The sequence below is a fragment of the Rattus rattus genome, chromosome 14, assembly GCF_011064425.1.
Source record: "Rattus rattus isolate New Zealand chromosome 14, Rrattus_CSIRO_v1, whole genome shotgun sequence".
NCBI lineage: Eukaryota > Metazoa > Chordata > Mammalia > Rodentia > Muridae > Rattus > Rattus rattus.
The window spans coordinates 10,980,907-11,008,545 of record NC_046167.1 but is presented as its reverse complement, the minus strand read 5'-3'; the positions used below and the strand labels follow the sequence as shown (position 1 = coordinate 11,008,545).

The following is a 27,639-nucleotide window of genomic DNA, read 5'->3' as shown; positions in this document are numbered from 1 at the left end:
TTTGCCTTTTTCGTTCTTTGATCTGAGACTCTCATGATTTAATCCATGTTTGCATAAACACAGAAATCAAAGTTGGGCATTGAAGAGGAGCTAGCCCTTTCTGAGTCTATTCAGAGTGTCCCATCTGGCCAGTGCAGCCTTTTGTTCTCCGCGAATCCTCACACTGTTAGTATCAGCCATGCCAACGCTTCAGGTTCGGGGGTCATCATCTCTAGCTCCTCAGTCAGAAGGATGCTGGTAAATGGTTTGAGCCCGGCAACAAGTATTCACATAGGGATGCCAGCATGTTTCCTCCAAGGACAGAAGTTACACATTTTTTACTTTTAAAAAAGTTGTCACGTTCAGTCATTTATTATGCATTCGCGTACGTGAATGTGCGTGTGCATATGTGTGTATATGTTGTGTTGTAGTTAGAGGGCAACTTTGAGAATCTGCTCTTTTATTTCACCATGTGCATTCCCAGGGATTGAACTCAGGTCACCAGGCTTGGCAGCGACTGTTTTTAGCTGTTCAGCCATCTTTCTGGTCCCCAGACATCTTTTAGATGAAGCATCCTATTACACACACACACACACACACACACACACACACACACACACACACAGTATAAAATTTTCTAATGAGCAATCCTATCATTTTTTTATTTTGATAAACCATCTTAACCTATAGTCGAGTTTGAACTGAACGTTAGTTATTTCATTCCTTTTAGAATAGAAAAAAAGTAACACAGAATATTGTTGAATTATGACAACTAAAACCAAAAATCCCTCCATGGCATGGAACTTAGAATAAATACGTTATAAATGGTTCTAAAACAAACAAACAAACAAAAAACAAAGAAAACCAAAATTCTACCAAGTATGTTGGTACACTCTGAGGTTGTGGCAGGAGGATTACTTTGATATCAAGAGTCTGAGACTTGCCCAGGCAACACAGTAAGCCCCCAATCACAATAAAAATAAAAAACAAATAAAAATAAAATTTCAACATATTTTTCCTTGGACTAGATTATAAGAAAGAATGATTATATCTCCAATCATCACTAAAAATCTTCATTGCTGAGTGCATAATCAGAAAACACAATAAATTTACAGGGCGTTGAATAGGCAATTAATGAGTATCGCCACCTTAAAAACTTGTATTATTCATGTATTTCTCATTCTCTAGTATGTTAGCTCTCTTAGCAAGCAAGTAAATTGAGGAACTATGAAGCGAGTTCTAGTAAAACTCTTGCCTTAACACAATTGAGATGACCTACGAAGAGACTTTAGGAGCCAGCAAGCTGGTTCAAACGGGCACAATGACCATTTAAAGAGACAAACCGACATGGACACTTGGCTTTTGTTCTACCTGTCTGCTAAAATCACAAGTGAGTAGCTGGAGGGTACCGCTAGGGGGCAACAACACTCAGCGGCTTTGCCAGCGTTAGCACATAGGGGCACTCCCTACCTCCCTTTCGTTCATCCCAACTTCCGCCGGAAGCGACTCGGGCTGTTGTTGTTCTCTTGTAATTGGGCTCTCGTTTTGTGGTAGTTCGTCCTCTACCCCCTCCCCTAGCGGGTGAGGTTACAGCGACGGGCTGGAGAGGCAAAGTGGAGCTAAGACACTGGGAGCGAGATGGACATCCTGAAGTCAGAGATTCTGCGGAAGCGGCAGCTGGTGGAGGACAGGAACCTGCTGGTGGTGAGTCCTGTGGCCGTGGAGTTTGGGTAGAGGATGGTGTTACAGTGCTTGGAAAGGTGTTGGCACTGAGAGTGTTTGGGGCGGGCACGGGGCTGACAGATCTGCCCCATATCCTGGGCAAGTTGCTGGCCCAGGGGTAGCAAGGGGTAGAGGGTGGATTTGAACCCTGGTCTGACTCAATTCGGCGGCGCTTGCTGTCCTAACCAATATCAACTGCAGGTAGACCGATAAAACAACTTATTAGTCATTATGTATTCCAAATCATATTGCCGAGAGTTAGTAAGCTTTGCCCCTAAGCGAGCTGGCACACGTCATAGACTTCAGTGTTTGTTCCTCTTTGTGGGCGCGTGTGTAAAAATTTATGCGCGAAGGACTGCGTGCATCTTGTTTACTAGTCAGTGATTTTTGACCAATGCAAACAGCTGTGTAAACCAGTCTCCACGAGGAGTTAAAACAGCTGTGTCCACTTTCCAAGCAGTCCCTGCGTGGGTTACCCGCCGAAGCAGCTTTTTTTCCATCTCAGTTTTGCCTGCTCTAGAATTTCATATCAAAAGGATAGACATTTTAACATGGAGCTTTATTTGATCAGAATGTTCTGGCTACTACTCACTTTACTGCCATTTTCTTTTCTTTTCTTTTCTTTTCTTTTCTCTTCTTTTCTTTTCTTGTCTGTCTGTCTGTCTGTCTCTCTCTCTCTTTCTCTCTCTCTCTCTTTCTTTCTCTCTCTTTCTTTCTTTCTTTCTTTCTTTCTCTCTCTCTCTCTCTTTCTCTCTCTCTCTCTCTCTCTCTCTCTCTCTCTCTCTCTCTCTCTCTCTCTTTCTTTCTTTCTTTCTTTCTTTCTGGAATTGTCTTCTGTTGTCTGAGTAGACCCGGTTACCCATTCCCCTAGTGATGAGTATTTGAGCTGTTTTTCAGTATTGGTTGAGCAGATTGTGAGCCCCGGAGAAGCCTTGTTAGAGCTCTTTGGAACGGCTGGGTTACAGAGTACGTGAATGCCTGTCATTGAAAAGGCCACGAAGTCTTTTTTAACATTGTGCTACCATGTTGCACATCTGTCATCAGTGTCTGAGCGTTGGGCCAGTCCGCACTCTTGCCCCCTGTTTATGTTGTCTGCCTTTTCAGTGGAGAGGTATCTGTACGGTTCTAATTTTCATCTTCTTGAGAATTTCTAAGTACTTCCTGGGTGACTTTTTACGTTTTTTTTTTTTTTTGTGAAGCATTAAAATGACTTACGAATTTAAATTAGGTTAGTCATTAATTCTCCGGACACCTTTATGTAGGCCTCCACTTTCTTTGATAAGTATGTTTTCTGCCTTTTTTCTTCCAGATTGGGTTATTTATTTCACTCATAGTGTGTGTGTGTGGTGTGGTGTGTGTGTGTTTATATTTATATTTATAGATGGGGGAGAGCATGATAGGGCCTCCTGGGCTCGTCAACGACAAGACAATCAGTATAGATTGGAAACAGCTATGTAGGGTTTGCGTGAGGATGGTCAGGAACCAGAAAGACAGACAGAGATACTAGCTAAAACTCCAGGAGAGAAATTTGGAAAAGGCCCCAATCCTCCAGATGGAAAATTGCACCAGGAATCTGAGGTATGGGTATATGTGTCTGTGTGTGTGTGTGTCTGTGTGTCTGTGTGTCTCTAGCAGCACAGTGGCAGTGGTGAGGCCTCTATTACTGTCTAGGCACTGGAACCCTACAGTATTTCAGCTGTACCCGGAAACACTCTTCCAGGCTCAGCAGGCTGACCGAAGGCCTCAACTTTGACTGGCCTCTGCTCTGAATCCCAGCTGTCTCCTCACTCCGGGGCTGATTGCCACTCTCTTGCTCTCCCAATATAGCCTGTGAGATGCTGGTAGATGTGGACCTGCATGGACCCAGTCAGGATGACATTAGCTACCTGTTTGCTCTCTACATAGCCTGTCAGGTGCTGGTGGGCCCAGCCAGGGTGGCACCAGGCAGCTGTTGTTGTTCTCCTTCTGTTCTGCACAGAGCACTGCTGAACGTCAGAGCTGCAGGAAGTAGGGGACCATGGAATTCTACCCGCACTCCACGGTTCTTCCCTGTGGTCTTTACCCTCTATAGCCTTCTCCAAGCAGTTCATGAGAGCTTCTAGGTCCCCTTCCTCCTTAACTCCTGAGATCTCCTCCCAGATGGATGCCCTCAACTGGTTCATGAATGTGCTTTAGAGCTTCCGCAGCGTCTCAGCTGTAACTGATAAAAGTGTTTGAAACTGTTGATGAATCTGGAGCTGCTGGTGGCAGCTTCTGGGGAAAAGAAGTTCATCATGGGGTCCAGGGTGAACCTTGAGGTCGCAAGCCTCCAAATGGCTGGGACTACAGCTGTATATCTAACTCCAGTATGTGGAGTTCTTAATGGTTACCGTTTTTTGTGTTTTCTCATTGGGAGATTAAGACAATGGAGCAAGTAGGGAAAGAGTGGGGCAATTTCTTAAAATTCAGTGGACACTCGTCATGTGAGTCGGCCGTTCTTCCTGTCTGAGACACTGAGTAAATTGTAAAGGCACCATCTTCTATAAGCTTTCAGACCTTTATGAACATTGTAAGAACATTTTGAATGGGATTTTCATTTGATGCAAAGGAGGAGCTATAAAGTAACAGAACCCAGAATTGATACACTAAGATTGCTAAAATTCCAGATAATGAGATCTCACACATTCCTCTGGAGTGCTCCTATTGATGGGGTTTCCAGAACTGGCCCTATGTACTATAATTTCTGCTTCGATCTGGAGAAAGTAACAAAAGGATATCTCTATGTGGTTCAAAATCTGTCTGTAGAAATGATCTTTGAACTTAGTTGTTAAGAAACTGAATAAAAAGGCATTTTGAAAATTCTGTTGGTATATTCTCTTTGCTGTGAGAACTGTTGCTGTCAGGTAGAATACTTGAGTTTGTCACATATCAACCCAGGTCCGCTTTGGAGAAGGGAGCCACAGTGGGGTTATCTTCAGGACTAAAAGTAGTAAACTCTTGAGAAACTGAGAAGTGTTTTTACAAGGTTTCTAGGAGTGCTTGGTAACTATGAGGCACGAACTTCTGCAAGGGTACGTTAATAATGTACTGTTTTGTCTTTGCTAGGAAAATAAAAAGTACTTCAAGCGGAGTGAACTTGCAAAAAAGGAAGAGGAAGCTTATTTTGAAAGATGTGGCTACAAGGTAAAAAAGCTCCAGCTTTTATGTTAAGTCATGTGTTTCTGAGTTTACATTTTTACAGCTGTCATTAAATAACAAAATTATTGATCTCTGTTCAATTTATCAATGTTATACGTTAGCCTATAAGTGAGAAGCCTTCTGGAGAGGTATGAGTTTTTGGTTTTGATTTGGCTTTAAAAACAAAACAAAACAAAACAGAATTTAGGAAAATATGTGCATGACTTTTGGCTTGGAATGGTTTGGCTTTTTGTGGACAGCATGAACTGGCTTGAGATCAAAGCTTGATTTTTTTTTTTTTAAATTAAGTCCCCATTCTGATATTCCTTTGTCTTCATCTCTCCTACCACTCTCTCCCCTACCTCGCCCAATCAAACAGTGTGTTTTGAAAGAGCTCAACACACTTTATTCATTCAGCCTTGATCGCTTCAGCATCCAACAGTACGCCTCTGCTTCCTCCTGCCTACTTTAAGAAGTTGGCCTTATGTTAACATTGTCCATAGTTCCTTTTGGGCCTAGTACTCATGCTTGAAATAGAGACGTAAGCTTGTTTGTTTTAAACATGGGGCAGCATTTGTGTCGTCTGTTGGTTAGAAGGAGAGTGTTTAAATCTGTGAGCTGTCTGAAAGGCTTCATTTGTGTGCCTTAGACGCATGGCTGAGGTGATCTCTCACATTGTCTCGTTGATAATGCGTGGGAGGAGCCGAAGTCTTTAAGGTGGAGAAGCCGTTCCAGTTGTTTTCAAAGCAGACATAGTTTAATTCTTGGCTGGAAGCTAACAGATTCCATCAAAACATCCTGGATCATACATTGGGTAATACTCCTGTGCATGGCCTGGAGAAAGTTCTGGAAATTAATCTGTATGGTGTAGCATTTGTAGAGGAAAGCATGAGGAATGTAGCTGCTATGGGTATGCATTTGACTTTATAGTTTACTGTTGGGAAAGGCGAGTATCGAAGGAATATTTCTAAAGATAGAGGCTTAAAAGTTTATCATGTATTTTGATAGGTTTCTTTAAAGATACCAGCTTCATTTACTTTTAGTTTAGAAAAGTAAAAGACATTTTATTATGTACATAACCACTGAGTAGCTGTGTAGACAGAAGAGTCTCATGTCTGTCTCACCCAGCATCATGGCCAGGCTTGACCTGGAGTCAGAATCCTTTATCAGAGCTTTGTCTGCTGTCAGTCTTTGTGAGCGCCGGCCTCTGCCACCCTTCCAGAAGGTAGGAGAGCAGGTCTAATGCAGTGTGCCCCTGCCTTGTGTGCTCCTTTTGTTGATGGAGATAGTGACTCCATCTGAACGAATGCCTTAGATCTTTGTCCCAGAGCTGTCAGTCAGCTGTCTCCCTCTCCCCCCTCTCCTGATACTTGTATCAGAACTCAGGCGGAAGAAATACCCACTTACGTGATGAGAAAGGATGATAACCTTTGTTGCTCTCCAGCGACCCTCCCTCCTTGGAGTAGGGACAGTACACGTGGTTATTCTTACTCCTTTGTAGACGCTAGCCCGAGGTTTTAAAGCTTGGTGCTGTTTTTGCCTGTGTAAGTATTCAAAACATTAGTTTTTTTATTTCTTTTATTTTACCTTTAACCATAACCTGTAGAATCATGAATTGCAGAATTCTTTGTTTCTTTTTTCTTTTTCTTTTTCTTTTTTTCGGAGCTGGGGACCGAACCCAGGGCCTTGTGCTTGCTAGGCAAGCGCTCTACCACTGAGCTAAATCCCCAACCCCTGAATTCTTTGTTTCTTAAGCAGTTCTTTCTGTTTCTTTGAATCTATTCCTACTTCTGAATTTTAAACTTCTCTCGTGGTTGGATGGGAACCACACTTCAGTATATTTCCAGACTATACAGTGAGGCTTTTAATTTGCAGGACTCAGTTTTCTCAGTCTGTGACTGACTCCTGCCCAGAGATGAGGACACAGATGAAGGCATTTTCCTATGCAGGGTCTTGAGTGAGAGTCCACACTCCTCAGGGGCAGTCAGCCTTCATTCCTTCTCTTCAAGGTCGGTAGCTTATTGTAGTCCAGCTGTGCACAGCTCTGAACACACTTCCACGTGCCTAGTAGTGGTTTATCCAGGGTTGGAATACTGTGTCTGAAGAAGCTGAGTGGGAAACAGTTCTTTCCTTGGTGTCTGTACAGGTGAGCAGCAGTTGGATAACCCTGGAGGACAGGTTTCTCACAGAGACAAATCAGTTGTTTTCAAGAGAGCACGTGGGCTGTTTCAGTGTCTGGGGAGAAGTTAAGTTGCTATTTAAGCACTGCTGAGTGTCTTTGTTTTGGAAAGCATTGTACTTATGCGACTCTTTATACCAAGAATGCGCTCGGCAGGCTGCATGCTCTCCACGTGCCCTGTTCCTGACAGATGTTTGATCAGCTCTTGGAAGCATGCACAGTTACTCTGCAGCCTGTGCTCAGGGGACAGGGGATTACCCTTCAGGAGGGACACTCTAGTAGGCGGTGGCTAGGGCGAGGACATGATGAATAGGTTGGCAAGTTTGAATCTCATTTCTTTTGCCTATTAATATAGGTACAGCCAAAAGAGGATGACCAGAAACCGCTAACGTCATCAAATCCAGTGCTGGAACTTGAACTAGCAGAGGAAAAGCTTCCTATGACTCTTTCTAGGCAAGAGGTAAGGGTTTGCTTATTTTGTAGCCAGAAAGAAAAATCTTATGTGGTCAGCCTTCTTCCCCATGAACTTGAAATCTCAGTTTCCTTTGGTAGTGTTCTTACCCAGAAACCAGCAGCAGTAACAGCGGAAACCGGGGCTTTGGGTGTGGCGGCCTCTCAAGAAGCCTGGGCTTGGATTCCCAGCACATACACATGGTGCTGCCTCCCAACTGCCTGCAACTCCAGGTCCAGTTTCCTTCTGGCCTCTTGGGCACCAGACCTACATGCAGGGAAGACACACATGTAACCCCCAGCCCCCGACATGTTTAACATTGTGTGTGTGGGCACCCGTGTCAGGACACATGTGGAGGTACGATGACAGCGCTGTGCAGTCGGTTTTCCCCTTTTACCTTCCCGTGGGTTTCAGGCATCAAACCCAGGGCACGGGGCTTGTGCAGCGTTGCCTCCCCGTCATTGAGCCTCTCTCCCACCCAGTAGTCAGCTTAAACAATACACACACATTTACACATTCTAAGTAATTACTCCAGAGGACCTGAGCTGTCAGTTATAAAATGTTAAGGCCTTTTCATAACGCAGCTAGCATGTCTGTTGTATGAAATCCTGGAAGAGCAAACACTGTGCATTTTTTGTTTTCATATTTCAAAATGGTGTTTGGTCATTAACATACCTATTAACAGAGACTTAAAGGAAAGGTCGTGGTTATATGAGATGAGGACCAAAAGTGTGTTTCTTCCTTATATTCTGGTGTGTGTGTGTGTGTGTGTGTGTGTGTGTGTGTCTGTCTGCCTGTCTGTCTGTCTGTCTCTGTCTGTCAGTGTCTGCCTGTCTGTCTGTGTGTCTAAAACTAGACTGTTTACATTAAGGTCTTGCTTTAGATTTGCATTATAGATTCATATGTCAAACTGATAGAAATTATTTAGAAAAAAATTCATGTGATATTTGTGTAAAAATAGTGCTGGTGTAAAGCACTTTCCCCCTTTCATTCACAAATGTATCTATTCATAAGTGTATCTATTCTCAAGTGTATCTATTCACAAGTGTATCTATTCGCAAGTGTATCTATTCGCAAGTGTATCTATTCGCAAGTGTATCTATTTGCAAGTGTATCTTTTATAACTGAGACGTGTTAAAATTGACTTGAAGGATCTCCGTGCTGTCATAGCGACTCAGTGGAGAGTGGGCCTCAGCTGAATCCCTGGGACATAGGAGAGAGCCCACTCCTGTACGTTTTCTCCAACTGCTGCACACATTTCATGGTTCACTGCCCACCCAAATACACTCCTTTTAAAAGTTTGAAGGATTTTATATTCCATCCAGAAACACCTATTTAGGTAATTAAATCATATTTATTAAGCTCAGGTTTCAGTTTAAGATAAACATGCAGACTGTCTTGAGATGTTCATTTAGGTCTTCCCTTTTGAAGCTCCCTGGCATTTATCTCTCCTCCTAGGTCATCAGAAGACTGAGAGAGAGAGGAGAGCCAATGAGGCTGTTTGGGGAAACTGACTACGATGCTTTCCAGCGTTTAAGAAAAATAGAGATTCTCACACCAGAAGTTAACAAGGTAAGAGGTTAGACCAAACCTAAACCGTAGGATAGTCCCACGTAAGCCAGGGCAGCGTGGGGTTTGAGTGACAGCATCATCATAGGCGAACACGGGAAACAGTATCCGCCTACTGCCGCTGAAGTAAGCCTGTGCTTCTAAGGGAAGTCTGTCTTAAGCATAATGCATTGATTTTGACAAATAGCATGTGAACATATTAGCAGACCGTCTGCATCCAAGGATAAAGAATATTGTCACATCTGTTCCTGGGCAGCTACCCTTCTGACTGAAGACACTGGACTAAGTCTCACTTGCTGTTGTGGTGTTAGCATTAGCATTTTTGTATTTCCTGTATGTAGAAACAGTTCTGCTGCTCAGGATGACAGTGCCATCCACGTTGTTGTGCACAGTTCCCATGTTACCGCTCAGTTCGTTTGGTTACACGAACATACGGCGGTTTGCTCCTCAGTTCGGGCCACTGCTACCACGAACACTCATAAGCAGGGTCTCAGGGAGGAGGTGTAGTCCCCCACTCTCCTAGGAAAATATGTTTTCTTGGCAAATATCTACAGGCAGCATTGACGAGAGAGGAGAAGTGCGTGCCTTCTAAGTGCTGGGCAATCCTGAAGCTCAGCCTGGGGTATTGTTAGACGTTAACGTTTAAACCTTTCTCCTTCTCGTATGTTAAAATCTCAGGGTTTTATCCGTGCCCCTGATGTGACGATGACTGAGCATCTTTTCCTGCTTTCCTCTTTGTACAGTGTCTGTGTTGTTTCATTGCTGTGACAAGGGGCCTCACAGTTATTTGGTGACACTCTGAAGGGATGCAGTCCCTTAGAGCAGGGAAGGCAGGGGCTGTTGGTCACACTGCATACACAGGGGCAGAGGGTCTGGTGTTTGGCTTTTTCTGCTCTTTGTTTCATTTGGGACCACAGGCCATAGGATGGAACCCCCACACTTAGTGCAGGTGTCCAGCCTCAGTTAACCCAGTCCCAGGAGTCACGGCTCCCCAGTGATCTGTCTCCACAAATCCCACAGGTTCATGAAAGCCTTTTGCTCATCTTTTAATTGGTGTGTTTGTCTTTTTCTTGGTGAGTTGACAGTTCCGTATTTGTGCTGCAGGTAAGCCCTTTGAGAGGAGCACAGGTAGGGTTTTTGACTGGTTTCTTCCTCACCGGTGTATTGCTTACTTCTTAATGGAGTATTGCTGAGCAGAAGTTTAAATTGTGATGAAGTCCCAATTGATGGATTCTTTCTTAATTTTTATTTATTTTAATTTAAGTTTCTCAATAGTTGTTGGTCTTGTGCTCTGCTTGAGAATTCTTTGCATATGCCAAGGACTTGAGGAGTTGTTTTGTGTTTTCTTCTGACAGTAACAGTTGTAGATTTTGTGTGGGGGCTCTGGTTACACGTCAGTGCGCAGCATCTGGTCCATGGGCAGTCGACAGGGATGAGGCTTTGATTGGTTGTCTGGTTCTGTGGGTATCAATGTATTGTTTGCTCAGCTCCTCTGTGGCTTCATTAGCTCTTTATCAATTTACTCTGTTAAATACTGAAAGATGTGTATGGCTGGCCATATACCAGACCTTCCTAAGACTTGGTGCTGTGAAGGGTTTGTTAATATCAAGTCTTCTTGGTTATTTGGGACTTTAATGACACCAGACAAACTCAGGCTATCATTTGGTTGGTCTAACTAGGTAGTCCTTTGCCTAAGGTGTGATTACAGACCAATGGAAATGGTTGTGTATGTGAGGAGCCCTCCCCACCCCCTTGGCCTGGTCCTACCTTTACTCACAGGCTTACTCCGTCTCTTGGAGTGGTGGGTGTAGCTGGGGGTTGGTTAGGGGTCTTGCTCCATGCATTCTGTGTGCTAGTTAGTGCTTCCTGTCTGCTTTCCTTGTTTCCAGACCACTGTCTGCATTGAATCTCAGCAGAGCCAGTCCAGCCCTGTGGTACCAAGTTCCTGGGATATTTGTGGTCTTCTTTGTCTATAATGATGTGTTTGCAGTGTGTCTCTCTAAAATGCCTCTGAAAATATTGTCTTTATTCTTCTAGACACAATGCAGAAAGAATTAGTTGCTTCCCTCTCTGGGTTCCCATAATTAACCTCTGCTGATGCACTTAGTACCTTCCACTAATGGCAGAGTTTTGGACACATATATCCTATCCCTGGGGTCAGGGGTGCTTTGTTTTAGCATATGTGGCTTAGACATAACATATAAAGGTCGTGAGGAAAGAGCATAGGTCTAAAGGGCCTGGATTGTATTCCTGGATGTCAGTCATTAGTTGTGTGACCAATGGCAAGTCTTTTAATCTGCTCCCGGCCTTGTTTGCAAAATAGAGACAGCGTGGCCCTCTGCTCACTGGGACAACTGTTGGGCACCTGGTCCTGCACATTACATAGAGCAAGGCTCAGTGTTTGCTAAGTTTAAAGGGTTTGAGTGATAGAGGATGTAGGCTGCTCAGATGCGGCGAGTGCTGTAGTGAGTGACAGTGCTCACGGCCTTTACTAGCTCAGAAAGGAACCTTGCCAGACTTGAGAACAGCCCTAGCTCATAGTAAACGTGAGGTAAACCAACAACTACTACTTAGAACCACTCTCCGGAGTGGGTGGAATTAATCCTATTTACAGTGAGGCAGCCAAAGCATAAAGGTCACGCAGCATGGGTCTGAACCAAGTCTACCTTTGCTCTCAGGCCCTGCCACATAACATTTCTCACTCTTCTCCCTGTCTCTCTCCTCAGCATCCCCAGCCCTGCTCCCTGTCTCTCTGCTCAGCATCCTCAGCCCTGCTCCCTGTCTCTCTGCTCAGCATCCCCAGCCCTGCTCCCTGGTTCTTTGCCTCACAGCAGGTGCTAAGGGAGTCTGTTCTCTTCTCCTTAATTAAATATTCAAGCCAGGAGATACATCGAATGTGAATCTTGCTACTTTGGTAGAAACAAAGTTTAGAGCCTGGTTAAAGAGACACCAGGTGTTTTTCATTGACCTATGGGAGTTCAGAGCAAGTGGAATGAGGGTAGACAGGTATGTGACCTGGGAAAATGGATTGGGGACCTCTGATGAGACCTGGTCACAGTCACTAAGCTTTGTTATTAGAACATTATGATGAGGATTTTTAGATTTGTATTATGTCTGTCTTCTTGCTCTTCACAATAGACTGGACAGTGTATGCATTGTTTTAAATATATGTATAAGAGAACTTCCCAGTGATGCTAGTGTTAGTTGATGACGTGATCTGTCTCCTCCCCTGGGTTGGACCAGCCCTTGACAGGACATGCATCGTTTGGCATGGATTTGGGAGAGGAAGGTTGAGACAAGTTCATGTAGCCCAGGCTGCTCTAGAACTGAACCACCTGGTCCTCTTCCCTCTACCTTCAACTGCTGTGGCTACAGCTGTGTCCTACCATGACCGGTTTACAGGTCCTGGAGAGCTTCCTGCCGCTAGGCAAGCACCCTGCTGACCGAGCGACAGCCCAGCTGCAATGTATGTGATAAGAAGGAAGGAGCCCAGATGACACACGGTGGCGCTTCCTTCCTAACTGGTGCGCTTCTTGTTCTCACCCTAGGGCTTAAGGAATGACCTGAAAGCGGCTCTGGACAAGATTGACCAGCAGTACTTGAATGAAATCGTGGGTGGTCAGGAACCTGGAGAGGAGGACACACAGAATGATCTGAAGGTTCACGAGGAAAACACCACCATTGAGGAGTTAGAGGTAGGCTCTGCCCCAGCTCAGCCTGCTCCCCAGCTTCCCTTCCTCCGCAGGAGCAAGTCACTGAGTTGGACGGTGTTTCTGCACCGGTCACTCCTTCCTTGTCCCGCAGGCTGGCTTCGCTCCCTCATTCTCTCGCTCACTCACCTGTCCTACCTTCTGAGGTGATCACTGGAGCATTGGTGTGCATCCTTCTGTTTGCCGGTGATGTGCCTGAAAAGCTTACAGTTTTTATTGCATGTAAAGTAATAGTGTTGTGTTGTGATGATCTTTATTTTATTGCTGTTTCCCCATTTCATATTGTTTTTAAGATCCACACTTGATTTTCTTGCTTTGGCTGTATATTACAGCATTCTTGTATTTTAGATTTCTTGTAACAGTGGGCACTTTGGTTGCTCTCAGCTCTTCCTTAGCCAGAGACATGGACTGGAACAGAATTGTGTTGCTTATCCGTACATCTTTAATTCGTCTGAGTGCTACCAAACGGCTCTGTGGCATGGTTGTCCCAGGGCTGTCCCACTAGCAGCACATGAGGGGCGTGTCCATACATTTCTGCTAGCACTTGCCACTGTATAACCTCCTGATTCTGGCACTGTGTTCATGAGAACAGGTGTGTAATCTTCATGAAAAACAGTCTTGTGTCATGTAAGTGTCTAGCTTTAACAAATGCAGGTTAGAGTTTTCTGTGTTTACTTTAACACAGTACAAGCTGTTGCTTGTGTTTGCTTCGGTCTCTGGCTTCTGAGTGTGCAGAGATCTCTAGAGCAAGGTCGTGGGTGAGGACGCCATTTTATTGCCCTCCCCTCATCACTCGTGTAAGATGCTTTGTAACTTTTACTAAATAATTGGAGTGAGCATTCCCTCATCAGTCAGACTCGTTCCCTCCCTCTCTCTGTCCCTCTAACCCTCCCTCCCCTCCCTCTATTCCTCCTCCCTGACTTCCCTGTTTTTTAAAACAATGCAATATACTTTACCCAAATAAAGTATACAGTCGAGTGGCTCATGAAACATATCCACAGGGCATTGTCACCACCAGCACAATCTGATTGTAGGCCATTTTATCCATCTAGGCGAAGTGGCTGGCTCTGTTACAGTCACTGTTGGTTTATATTAAACTTGCAGGTTGAGGCTCAGCTGTGAAGACACCGTGTACTGCTCTTGAGAGCTTGGTTCCCAGCACCACCACCACCAACCCCCCCCACCCCACGACACACACCCCCACCCCCCATTGACCCCCTCCCCCCACCTGCTGCTGAACAGCACACAGCGAAGCTCTGGGCTCTGAGCTCTGAGCTCTCACACACATGTCCAAACACAGATATGTAGCGGAAGACAATAATAGTCTATGAACTCTGTGTGTGTGTGTGTGTGTGTGTGTGTGTGTGTGTGTGTGTGTGTGTGTGTGTGTGTGTGTGTGTACACACTGTGTGCAGGACTTGTGGCGGGGACATCTGCCACTGCATGCGTGTGGAGTGCAGAGTATGACTATGTGGGCCTGATCCTCTCTCTGCTGTTCCCTGGGTTTTGGGGATTTACCTCAGGCTGTCCGGCCTGCCGTAGCAGGCAGCACTTGCCTTACCCTTGAGCCATCTTGCTGACTCTTTTACCTCCCCATTCATAATTCTCTACCTAGAAATAGGCAGTTTTCTCTGACTTGTCTAGCAATTTCAAATACATTATTAAAGCCTCTGTAACCAATGCTGGTCCCACACTCTCATACACCTTCTGTTTAAACTGCTCTGTGTTAGTGAACAGTGTTCCCTTTCTTCTCTTGAGGCACTGGGGGAGTCCTTAGGGAAAGGTGACGATCACAAGGACATGGACATCATCACCAAGTTCCTGAAGGTGAGTGCCGTAGGGAAGGGGCGGACAGCACTGTGGACACTGGGACGGAGGGGGGAGGAGCGTTCCTAGGTTGGGTGTATTCTGTTTGTACCTGTCAGGTGAGTGCCTGGTGAGAAGTGGCTGCCCCACTGGCGCCCCTCGCTGTATATGCGGTGGATGTCGAATGGAAATGTTGTAGGCCCTTTCTGTGTAGGGCCTTCCCTAAAAGCCGGAGAAAATGACCGCACCGTTTGAAGGGGTTTCCTGTTCTCTACAAATACCTTAGAGGGAAGTGCCAGGGGGAGGTGGGGAGGTGGGCAGGAGGGAGCTTGGGAGGACATTGGCAGTGCAGAAAGTGATCAGATCTAACCTTTGAGGAAGGTCCGTTTCTTGAATACTATGTATACTCGCTCATTCTTGCTTATTTATTTATTAATTCTTTATTTGCTGTCAGCATTTCTCTTTAGTTATTTGAGGAGAAATGGTCAGATCCTAAATTCATTTAAATGTTTGTGTTCAGACTGGGAGACTTAATCAAGGAGTGCTTTTGTTTGTAGTTACATTTTATTTTAGTTTGCTGTTTAGAATTTTAAAGCATTGGGTTGTGAATGCTTTAGCTGCCAGGGTTCTAAGCTACCTGGGCTACAGTGTAGAACTGGACTCTCAGGGGGCAGCAGCACAGAGCTGCCTCCGTGAGACGTCTGTCCTCACGTCTGTCCTCACGCCTGCCTTTACCCTCACCTGCCCCTGAAAGAGTCTGTAGTTAGACCCAAGGGGCTCTGGGTTCCTGAGAACTCCACATGGATCACAGTTTTAGTTTTCTTTCTTTTTTTCTTCCTTCACTAGTTGTTGGTGGGATTTTAAAATTGATTTCTCTGTTCTTTGAAAGTCCAAATAGTATATAACATACTTCAAACACTGATCAAATATCAAAATGCATATAATATGGTATAAATATGATAACCTAGATTAGTTGAATTATGTGTAATAGGTACAAGTAAACATAGAGTGAGTTTATTTCAGTCCAGTCATTAAGGAATTGATAGCTTGCTCTTGAGGAAGTGGTCCATCTTCACACCGTAGCCGTAATAAATTATGGCTGTTTTGACTTTGAAGCCCATGATGAAACAAACAAGTTCTTTGTTAATTAAATCTTACTTGATGACAATTTATTCAAGAAGGATGGTGTGGTGAGGATGATTCTATACCAAGCGTCCCTGTGGTAGGGATCTTCTCACACACACCACTGGATGGCATTGCAGCCTTAACTTTTTTCCCAACAGTTTCTTCTTGGTGTTTGGGCTAAAGAATTGAATTCCAGAGAGGATTATGTGAAACGCAGCGTGCAGGGCAAACTGAACAGTGCAACCCAGAAGCAGACCGAGTCCTACCTCAGACCACTTTTCAGAAAGCTCCGGAAAAGGGTAAGGCTTCTGGGAAATACTTTTTTTTTTTTTTTTTTTTTTTGGTTCTTTTTTTCGGAGCTGGGGACCGAACCCAGGGCCTTGTGCTTCCTAGGCAAGCGCTCTACCACTGAGCTAAATCCCCAACCCTGGGAAATCCTTTTTTTTAACGACGTTTTTGTTTGTTTGTTTGTTTGTTTAAATCAGAATATATAGAATAGTTTTCACTACTTATGGTACCTTCTAAAACTAGTTGGTTTTTTTTTCTTTTTTTTAGAATCTTCCTGCTGATATTAAAGAATCAATAACAGATATTATTAAGTTCATGCTACAGAGAGAGTACGTGAAGGTAAATTTATACTGTGTGTTACAGTTACTGTGACCATTACAGAACGGGGAGAGTTTTACATAGTACATGTAAGAATGAGCGTAAAGCAGGCAGGAGGGAAACATTCTGTTCTCTTGGTGTCGAGTAACAAATTTGAGCCCTCACTGTGTTTCTTAGTCATTTTAAAGGGTTCTTCAGCATATGCTCGATGTGCAGGCTTGTTTGTCCTATGGACGGGATTGAATTTCAGAGTGTTAAATAGTTGATTACGGCCCGGAATGAGTGCTCCCATACAAGCAAGGTTCTCAGACCACTGCAAAAGCTCACTTAATTGGAAACATAGCTGAACTCTTGCCCGGCTGACTCAGACGAGCTTACCTATGGGCTGTAGTGTGTCTGTGTTTGGAAATTGCTCTTGGAAGGCTGACAGGACTCATCCCTCCCTCCACAGCACTGTAGAGCTAGCTGACTGCTTGGTGGGAGTGCAGTTCCCATCCAGTCTAGTGTGTTAACTCTTGAGTGGGCTCGGCAGAGGTGTTAGAAAGCACCAGGGTCCAGACCTTAGGGAGAGCTTAGAAGCCGGCATTGGAGGGAAGGCAGTTGTAGACGGGAGAGAAGCTTGTGGATGCTGAAGATGCAACACTGGCCTCTGTCTTGAATTTTGATGGCTTTTATTTTAAGGCTCTTGGCAGGTGGCAGTTTTGGGGTGAGAGGGGAAAGCTTCATGCTTCACACACTTTAGCTGTGCGACCTGTAGACCAGTGTCCAGGCTGTGCATCCATCTGTTGTGGACCCCATGTGGTTGGTTGTCTCAGCAGATAAAGCATTCTCCCTGTCCCCACTGCTTCCAGAGCCCCGGAGTGCTATGGGGGGAAGATATGATTGCAGGTTGAGTGGTGAAAGACTGGCTAGCTACTGTCTGCCTCCCAGCCCCCATGATGGAGACTACATCTAAAATAGAGTCTAGGGAAAGGACTGAGGGAGCTGAAGGGGTCTGCAACCCCATAGGAAGAACAGTGACATCAACCAACCGGACACCCAGAGCTCCCAGGGACTCAACCACCAACCAAAGAGTACACATGGAGGGACCCATGGCTCCAGCTGCATATGTAGCAGAGGATGGCCTTGTCAGACATCAGCAAGAGGAGAGGCCCTTGGTCCTGGGAAGGATTGATGCCCTAGTATAGGGAAATGCCAGGGTGGAGAAGTGGGAGGGGGTGGGGAAGCACCCTCATAGAAGCAGGGGGAGGGGTAATGGGATGGGGGTTTCCAGAGGGGAAATCAGGAAAGGGGGATAAGGAAGGATAACATTTGAAATGTAAATAAATAAAATATCCAGTTAAAAAAACTAACAGAGTATCTGTTAGCGCGTGGGATGAACTACCTGTTGTTCAGTTGAAATGCATTGTTTCCCGTGCAAGGGCTAGAAAGGGCTGTTTGTCTTTCTCACTTGCTTAGAATTGACCTCTGTTTTCATGGCTATTTGTGTTTCTGGGCAGGGCTGCACGTCACCCTGAACTTTAATTCCTGATTTGATCAATGGAATATATTACCTTTGTCAAGAGGCAGATAAAATGTATGTCAGGAAGGGCTGTGCAGTACTCGAAATAAACATTTGAACCTATAATACAGTTTTTGCCCTTTTGATTTCTTAAACTTTCTTTCAGGCGAATGACGCTTACCTTCAGATGGCCATTGGCAATGCTCCCTGGCCTATTGGTGTCACTATGGTCGGCATCCACGCCAGAACTGGCAGGGAAAAGATTTTTTCCAAGCATGTTGCCCATGTCTTAAATGATGAAACCCAACGAAAATACATTCAGGTAAACGGCTTTAAGGAACAAGATTTGCTCTAACAATCTTTCTTTCTTTTTAATTAATGGTGCATGCGTGTGTGTGTGTGTGTGTGTGTGTGCGTGCGTGTACACATATGCGCATATGTGCCTTGGCATGCATACAGGCGTCAGAGGACAACTTTGGGGAGTTAGTTCTCTCCTACATTTGTGTGTTTGGAGAATTCAACTCTGGTCTTCAGGCTTGCACAGTAGTTGCTTTTACTGAGTGTCCTGAGGGCCTTGCTCTGTCATTCTGTGATCCTCCAAACAGAAAGCTACAGTCTAAGAAGGCTTATACTAGTTCCTTCTCTGCGGGGAGTGCATTCAGCAGCCTTCGGTGGACACCGGAACACTGGAGAGTACTGAACCCTATACACCCTACCCCACAGCCCAGATACGTATTTAACTATGGGGAAATTTGGTTTATTAATTAGGTTGAGTAAGAAATTAACAGCACCGGCTAGACGTGGTGGCATATACCTGAATTCCACTACTCAGTTGGTGGAGTTAGAGGACCCTTGTTTTAAGCTAGCTTGTGTCTCAGATAATCATAATACACGGGGGGAGGAGGGCAGAAGAGGGGCTTGTTAATAACTGCTTATAAAAAAGAGCAGTTGTATTGATCTTCTGCAGCGAGAGTTGTGTGAATACGGCCTCCCTGGAAACGTGGTACTCTGACCACTGTGCTAACGTGAGGAGTGGTTTCTGCATAAGGAGGTGAAGTGAGGCCGCTGATGTAGGGGGTGCTGTGGTGATGGAGGCTCCTGCTGAGCTTCTAGTGCCCCTGTGACAGTATCTTCAAGCCATCATAATGGTTGACTGAAGGTAATGAAGTGTGGAGGATAAAACCTCAGAGAAGGGAAGTGACGTAGCAGGGCACAGCGCAGGAGGATATTGGGAAGTTCCTCAGGATGGGCACTTGTCTTTAAGACAGCTTCATGGAGTAAAGGACACCATGACATCATACATGATGATGGGAGGGAGGGAAAATCAGGCTTTTAATTTCTTGGCGCTAAAACAAAACTTGTGGAATTTGTTTTATTTTGAAACAGGGTCTTCCTGTATAGTTCAGGCTAGCCTCAAACTCAGTGTCTCTACCCCCTGAGTGCTGGGATTATTGGTATGACTCATATCCAGCTTGCTTAAAAAAAAACAAAAAAACAAAAAAACACAGGCTGCAGATTGGGCACTTGAGAAATGCGGGGCTCAGTTAAGCAGGTATGGTGTTTAATGGTACTGTTGATCTGTGACTAGGAATGTGGATGTGGTGTATGCTGACCTCAGAAGGTATGGACAGCGAAGTCGGCTTCAGTGCATGCAGTTATTTTTTGTGTATGTTGTTGTTTCTAAGTAGCAGATGAAAACTCTTTTTAATTATAGGACCAAGTCTGAAGTGTTTGTAGTTGTTTCTTGAGATTATGCCTGCTCCTACAGACTTGATCATGTGGGGCTAAACTTTCCTAAAACTCGATGTGAATAAGGAAACAGTTATAATCTAGCTTGGGCAAATTGTCACAAATCTCAAATTATATGGAACTTCCCTGGTGGCAGTTCTTAAATCTGAAGATGAGTTTCAGAAATTTACTTAAAATTTTCTTAAAAGGGTTAAAGTCCCTTCAGATGCTGTGCCTAGAGCGGTCGTTCTCGTCCATGAGGACCTTTGTTTGTATCTTCCTTCCAAGTGCTGACTGTCAGTTTGTGTGGCACACTTTGTGCCTTATTCACATGCATTACATGTGGCATTAAAAGCATCTCGGCCTGACCCCAGTGTGGCTTGTGCAGTTTATAGAGTTCAAATACACGTGGGTGAGTTCAAAGGCCTTTCGGTTTTTAAGTTTTAGGATTGCATTAATGTTTTTATTACGAGTGAAGGGGTGGCATGTGTGCCGTGTGATGGTGTGTGTGTGAAGGTGCTATAGAAAGGTCAGGGCACTGGTTCTCTGCTCCCTTTGTGCAGGTTCCAGGGATCGAACTCAGGGCACTAGGCTTGACTGCAAGCGCCTTGGCCTGCTGAGCCTCTCACTGGCCCTATTTTCATTTCTTGGAACCACAGATGACTGTAGTAAAGGCTAACGCTTTGGGTTAGAAAGGAGTGGGTTTTCCCTTTGACAGTTGAGTATAATCTCCAAGGATTATATTTGTTAATCGTGCTCATTTATACCGGGGTAAATGATAGTGTTTAAAAGTTCAGACAGTTAGAACTGCCTGCCCCACTCCAGTCTTCCCCATAACAATATTCTTTGATTCTTGTGTTATTTAAGATACTTTCACTGAGTAAATGTTTAGGCTGTTATCACGGCATTTAAATAAAACTATCATATAAATAAAATTTAAGTACTAAAAGAGGGGGAGCTGGAGAGATGGTTCAGGGGTTAAAAGCACTGGCTGCTCGTCCAGAGGTCCTGAGTTCAATTCCCAGCAACCCCATGGTGGCTCACAGCCATCTGTAATGGGATCCGATGCCCTCTCTGGCACACGGGCGTACAGGCAGCAGAGCACCCATACATTTAAAACATAATACTAAGATAGAACCACTATAGTTTGCTATTTTGAAAAATATTTTTTCAAAATATTTGTGTACATGAATGCCTGTATGGGTAGGCGTTTATATGTGTGGGAGTACATGTGCCTGGATGTGTACTTGGTGTTTGGAGGCCTGACGCTAACCTCAGATTTGTTTCTCAGAATGGCTATCCACAGTTCTTTTACAGAAGGAAATATTTCTATGTCGTGTGTATGAATATTTTGCCTGCTAATGTCTGTGTGTACCGTATTTGTGCCTTGTACCCATGGAGGCCGGAAGAGTGTTTGGTCCCCTGGAACTGAAGGTATAATTGTGACCCACTGTGGGTCCTGGAAGCCTAGCCTGTGTCCTCTGTAAGATTAGTGAGTGCTCCTAACCACTGAGCCATCTCTAGTCCATCCCTCTGTCCTCCTATGTTTGTTTATTGAGACGAGGTCTCTAACATGGTACTCGATTAGCTGGGTTAGCTGGCCAGCAAGTCCCAGGAACCCTCCTGTGCTGACCTCCCCGTGCTGGGATTACAGATGCACACCACTGTGCCTGACATTTTACTGAGCTCTGGGGACTGACTGAGCTCTGGTTCTCATGCTCGGGCAGCCAGCGCTTGGGAATAAGGTACAGTTTTTCCTTGTCTGACTCTCCTTTTCAGCCAGGTTTGATGGCTGGAGTTGCATCACTTGGAGGCTAAGGAGGATTGTGAGCTTTGAGATGGTCACAGTGGCATTCTGAGTTTAAGGCTAGCATGGGCTATAGTCAAGGTCAGGAGATTTTCCGTAAGATGGTCAGGGAAGGTGGTGTGTGTGCTGTCTGAGACAGTCCAGCTATGCTGCTATGGAGAGGGCACGGTGTTTTAGATTCAGCCCTTGAACGAGGGAAGCCTTGGAATACTAAACAACAGATCTAAATCTCCCCTCGAGCAGATACTAGTGACATGTTAGCGACTTCCTAGTGTTTCTATGATTCACTTGGATGATGTGTTAGTCAAACGTTTTGTCACTGTGTCTGATAACCTGAATAACAAAATCTGGAGGAAGGAAGGATTATTCAGATCACAGCTTCAAAGACTGTAGAACAGTGGTTCTCAACCCTCTTAATGTTACCACCCTTAATAGTTTCCCATGCAGTGGTGACCCCAACCATAAAACTATTTTTGTGGCTTCTTCATAACTGAATTTGGCCAGTGTTATGAATCGTAATGTAAATAATTTTGGAGATAGAGGTTTGCCAGAGGGGACACAACCCACCAGATGGGAAGCCCTGTTTTAGAAAGTTCATCTCGTGATGCACTGTTAACTCATGAAGGACAGCCCGAGAGGCTCCAGTGTGTGTGAGTGTCACAGTAAGCAGTAAAACACAGCACAGCAAATTAACCCTCGGGGGTTAATTTGACAAGAACAAGCCCACATTTAAATTCTCCACTTAGCTCCATCTTGCCTCCATTCGGCCCGCCTTGCCGCTGTGTGTCTGTTCTGTGTGTCTGGTCTGTCAGCCTCAGTTCCTGTGTGCTGTGCTTCTCTGTAACAAAGGGCTTGGGCAGCCCAGAGAACACGGCAGGGAGAAGGCTGTACCGACCCCAGCTGACTCTGGAGTAGCACTCAGTCCGTGCTGAAAACGTGGTGATGGAGATCTGTCTTAGGTTACCTCCCACCTGACAGCTCATCTCAGTGAGTGATTCCCACAGCGTAAGCACACACACACACACACACACACACACACACACCCGTCACGGTCAGGGCATGGAGTGTGTAACTTAAGATGAGAGCTGTGCTTGCGGCTCAGCCTGTACAGCCGACTGCCTCAGCCTGGGAACTCCAGGGTGCAGTGAGGGCGGCTGTGTGTTCTCACAGAGGCTGGGCACACAGGAGTACGAAGTCTTGAGTGATCCCAAGCCATGTCGTTAATTTTCTGTGAGCTCTGCCAGAAGTTTAGTCTCTGAGGGCAAGAGGTATTTTCAGACTAAGTATCACGGTGCCATTGCAGAGGTCATGGTCATTGTAAGTAAATACATTTATCAGATTTTCTGATAAGAAACTAGAACAAATATGGGAGTGTATTCACATGGAAAAGAAATAGACATTCCAGAAGTTCTTGACATTGGCACAAAGGACAGTTTCTAGTAGTAAGGACGACAATAAAAACCTTGAACCCAGCGGCCCACCCAGTCAAGCACACAGTCTGAGTGGCAGTGAGACAGTGGACGAGTACTGTAGTACACAGAATTGAGTGTGGGAAAGCTGGTGGCATGTGTGGTCACCAGGGAAGCACATTAGGTCACAGTCATACAGGATGGCCTAGTGCTGGGTAAGGACATAGCTTTCTACTGCTCCCCCACATTCCAGAACTGCACTGTCAATAGTGCTTAATAAATGCTTTCTGATTGGATGGCGGCTCTGTGGTGGGCGTCTTGTTCTTGTCTAGTCGTTGGGGATGGAGACTGTTGATGGGAATCTCTCCGCAGTGCTCATGGTAGAAGAGGGTGCTTTGACCCCTGCAGCGAAGGGCCAACTAAGTTACAGAAAGTTTGAATTTTAGGGTTAGGAAAATCTTTTTTTAAACTTCTTATTTCAAAAGTCACAAGAAGTTGCAAAAAACAGTATGAAACAGATTTTTAAAAATTATTAGTGTGTATGTATATTTATTTAATATATATGTACCTGTGTTCAGATGCACCAGAAGGGGGCATCAGATACCATTATAGATGGTAGCGAGCCACCATGTGGTTGCTAGGACTTGAACGCAGGACCTCGGGAAGAGCAGTCAGCTCCCTTAACCGCTGAGCCGTCTCTCCAGCCCCGACACAGATGTTTATAAGTGGGCAGAATTGCCCCACAGTTGGGAGAAGGTGGCAGTGTTTGCGAGCATTGAGTTAACAGTCCCCACAGTTGGGAGGAGGTGGCAGTGTTTGCGAGCATTGAGTTAACAGTCCCCACAGTTGGGAGGAGGTGGCAGTGTTTGCGAGCATTGAGTTAACAGTCACATCTGCTTGCATCTGTCTGATTCTTCTCTGCCATTTCTCTACCTGTGGCAGGCCAGGCCTTTATACAAGAGAGCTGAGCATTCCGACCGCGGCCTCCTGCCCAGCCTCTGGTTCTGCATTTTCTTGCATGTAAAACGAAACAACACTGCGTTTCCCCTCAGTTCTGCTGTGAGAAAATGGATCTTGGGTGTACAGTGTGAGTGGCCATGTGCTTAGTCTCCTTGGCGGCAATCATTCCGGTTAGTCTTGCTGCTTGTAAAAATGCACTTCCAGTGTTCCTTGCTACTCTCTTTTAAGAGACTCCAAAATATTCTTTTCTGTAAAACAAACTTATCTTTGAAATGTTGCCACAGGTTTTTTTCTTTGTAAATCAGCATTGTGTGAAATTAAGCACGGAGTTACTCTGCCGTTTATCCTGAAATTCAGGCTGCAGCTCAGGTAGGAGTAGGCTGGGCACTGCATTAGTCTGTAAACTCGTTGATTTCCATTGCATATAACAGACGACCTTTTGTAACTTCTGGTCTCTTAGTGAGATTGATTTGAAAAATCTTCTGAGAGGGTCGTTTTCAACATGTTGTCTGAAGTTCAAATTAGGGGTTGGCAAACCTTTATTTTATTTTATTATTATTGTTTAAGATAGTAAACACAGACTGGAGAGATGGTTCAGCGGTTAAGAGCACTGACTGCTCTTCCAGGTTCTGAGTTCAATTCCCAGCAACCACATGGTGGCTCACACCCATCTGTAATGGGATCCGATGCCCTCTTCTGGTGTGTCTGAAGACAGCGACAGTGTGCTCATATATATGCGACCTCTAGCAAATATATAGCTCAGACCTCTTCTACATGAAGATATCCGCTAAGGAAATCATGCGAAAATTATTTAATAATTACATCTTTTAAAATACACGTGAAGGAATGCTTAGTGTTAGAGTATATGCCTTAGTCATTTATAGCCTACTGTAAAAATCTGTATCGGGGCTAGAAAGATGGCTCAGCGGTTAGTGTTCCGGATAACACACGCCGCTTTAAAAGCTAAGATGTGGCTCGAGCGGATTCCTTCACATTGCCTTGTTTCTCATTGTCTCCCAGCAGTCAGTGCTCCTCTCCTTTGTAAATGCTTACCCACTTATATTTTATGTCTGTGAATCCCAGCTGTGGGCTGTCATGTGGGTGCTGGGAACCGAGCCTGGGACCTCTGCATGCGCAGCCAGCGCTCACGTCTTTCCAGCCATAGTCAGTGCTGCGCTTGACTCAGCCTTTTCTAGTTCTGCCTGTTACATGACATAAATGAAAACTTAGAACGTGACAGACTCCCGTTTTTATTTGAAATGCTGGTATAACGTGTTCTATGAAGTGTGCTGGAAGCCGTTCAGGAGACTTCACTGAAACATCACTTCATCCTGCTTTAACGCAAACTCTGGTAGACTTCAGCTGTGGACACCGAAGTGTTCTGTTCCTCATAAAGTGAAATACACCCCGGGGATTTCCTCCCCAGGCAGATGAAGCCAGAGCTGTGCAGCTTATTAGCGGACCTAAGTCTACTTCTAGGTTTAAATTGCTGTAGAAACGTCAGGGGTGGCCCTTCCTGCCCGATACAGAGGAGACGCTTCAGCCTAGCTTTTGAGAAAGCTTTCGCACAAATTATGATTTAAAGACCCTTAGGGATGGAGTGGTGAGAGTAACAGTGTAGGTTTGCATAGAGGACGTGTGTAGCCTTTAGAGATTCACTGTGAATATGGCTTTCTCTTACAACCATGGTTTAGGGGAGGAAGAAATCCCTAGTGTATATACATACGTGGGGCCGTGGGCATGACATAGTCAGAAGTCAGATGATCTGCAGAAGCACCAAGGGCTCTCGTGGGGCCTTTACACGTACGGCCAGGAGCAGCAGAACCTCTTTAGTGGTGTGAAAATGGCTGGAACTCGGCAGCAGGGGGAGTTGAGAGTGGAGGAGTGCTTTTTATCCTGAAGCACATGCCTGGCTAGCGGGAGAGCTCTGGGGAGCTTTTCCTTCCCACTGCTAACTGAAAGATAGCCTCTCCACACCCCGAGCCTTAGAGAACTCAGTCTGGACGACGGTTGGATCTGGAAAGGACTCTTAAGACTGTCCCAACATCATGCTTCAGTGATGTTAACTCTGTTAGACCATAGCACAGTTCACAGTAATTGATATTTATGTTCTCAGTTTTACTAGGAAGCGAACTGAATTTGTTTTTCATGGTTTCACTGGGCGGAGAATTACTTGGTCTGAGCACAGCAGCAAGCATGTATTCTACTTCCTGAATGTGTGGTGAGCTCATTCTGGACTACTTGTGAGACCCTGTCTAAAATTATGCACAGAAGACAAAAGCAGAAATAAAAAATTGTTTGAAAATTTAGTTAGAGTTTTAGAGTTCTAAAAATGGATTTTTAGGTGTCTGAGGCTATTTTTAATGCTGTCTCCGTGGATTTCCACATGAGTTCTTCAGTTACTGTTTGTATAGCTGCAGCCCTGTAGTTCCTTCCCACCGTGTCATGAGTCTCTTGTCTAAAGATGCCCACTGTGTCATTTTGAGGGGCACTACCTAAATGACCAGGCCACATGCTGCGTGTTCTTTTATACCCATATTACTACTCTAGGCTTGCATTCCATTATTTTTCTTACTGTAATGAGATCTGGGTGGTTTTAATTTTCATGAACTTAAGATTTAACACATCTTAAAATAATTTGTGCTAGAAATTGGTATGCCTTAGGATCATTGAAATTAAACATTGCTGTTCTCTGATGTTGTTTTAATAACTAACTAATCAGTAATATTACGAAAATTTCAGTGAGGCATTTAACAGGCATTCCTTGTAAACAGGGAAATTTGGAAATTGATTAAACAATTAGTAGGATTCTTTTCTGATTGCAAATTTCTATTTTCAAGAGAAATCTATAGTGGCTTGCTGCAAGTCTCTACTGTTGTCTTTGGCCTGTTTGTAAGGGTACAAAGGATTTGCATGAGGTCTTGAAAGCCTGTTTTCAAAGCCTAGTGATGGTGAGGAAGGTAAGAAAAACACCTCAAGTCTGCCGCCCAGCTAAGAGCTTTAACAGGTCAGACCCAGAGAGGCAGTGAGGTTTTCCTGGGTAGTTAGGGCTCAGCTCTCTCGCAGCCTGTGTGAGGAGGGCCGATAGCACAGGCACCCAGAGACAGTGCGTTTGCTGCTCTAAATACTCCACTGTGAGAGTGTGCGTGTTCATGTATTCAGATGTGGGTGGAAAATTGTATTATTTCTGGGATTCTTTGCTCCTTCTACTTTGTTTTGTTTTTAAAAGTTTCAAACAAAAATATGTAGCGTATACAGAAGTAACTCCCCTGGCTGGGATGGCCGAGATCGTTTCCTCTGTGTCCCAGGAGCTTCTTTCAGTTTAACTTTAGAGATAACAGAAAACTGTCTGAGAGAATCACACCTTTGGACATGTTTCTCTCCTCCCAAACTCAGATGGCTAATGTCACAGCCCTGTAGAACACATATTTTTTAAATTAATTAATGATGTGATGAACGGTGCCCTTGAATGAACACTGGTCTAGGTATCCTGAGTGGAATTGCTGGCAGTGCTTCAGTTTGGAGGGGACGTTGACAATCTGAGTACTACGGAGAAAGGTAGTTAGTCAGTTCAGCCATGTCGTAATGAACTTTCATTTTGTGTTCCTAGGGACTGAAGAGGTTAATGACAATCTGCCAGAAGCACTTTCCTACAGACCCGTCCAAGTGTGTGGAGTACAATGCGCTGTAAGGTGCTGTATGTAAGGTCTGAGCATGGTGTGTAACAGGAGCCTCTCCCTCGGCCCACAGCCCGTGGACTTCCAGCCGTACCATGGCGATGAGGGGAGGAGCTGCAGGGTGCCGCTCCACCTGGTGCACTTCCTGTTAACTTCAAAAACTGGGGTGCCTTTCACATGGTATTGGACTGCAAACTAATTTTCGTGTCTTGATTTCATTTTAATCAGTTGAAAATTAAGTTCTAAAAATGTTA

The 27,639-nt window shown here is 44.8% G+C and overlaps 1 protein-coding gene across 3 annotated transcripts; it reads left to right on the top strand.

Moving 5' to 3' along the window:
• Nucleotides 1-1,471: 1,471 nt before the first annotated feature.
• Nucleotides 1,472-27,639, top strand: Prpf18 (pre-mRNA processing factor 18). Of its 3 annotated transcripts, none has more exons than XM_032884480.1 (11): nt 1,472-1,683; nt 4,786-4,863; nt 4,980-5,006; nt 7,392-7,496; nt 8,946-9,059; nt 12,605-12,751; nt 14,525-14,593; nt 15,856-15,996; nt 16,253-16,324; nt 17,971-18,126; nt 27,319-27,639. In XM_032884480.1, exons 1-11 carry the CDS (start codon nt 1,618-1,620, stop codon nt 27,397-27,399), a joined length of 1,056 nt encoding a protein of 351 aa, XP_032740371.1. In that variant the 5' UTR covers nt 1,472-1,617; the 3' UTR covers nt 27,400-27,639. The 3 variants fall into 3 exon arrangements, with proteins under 3 accessions (XP_032740371.1, XP_032740373.1, XP_032740372.1); XM_032884482.1 differs by lacking the exon at nt 27,319-27,639 and adding an exon at nt 18,410-19,236; XM_032884481.1 differs by lacking the exon at nt 4,980-5,006.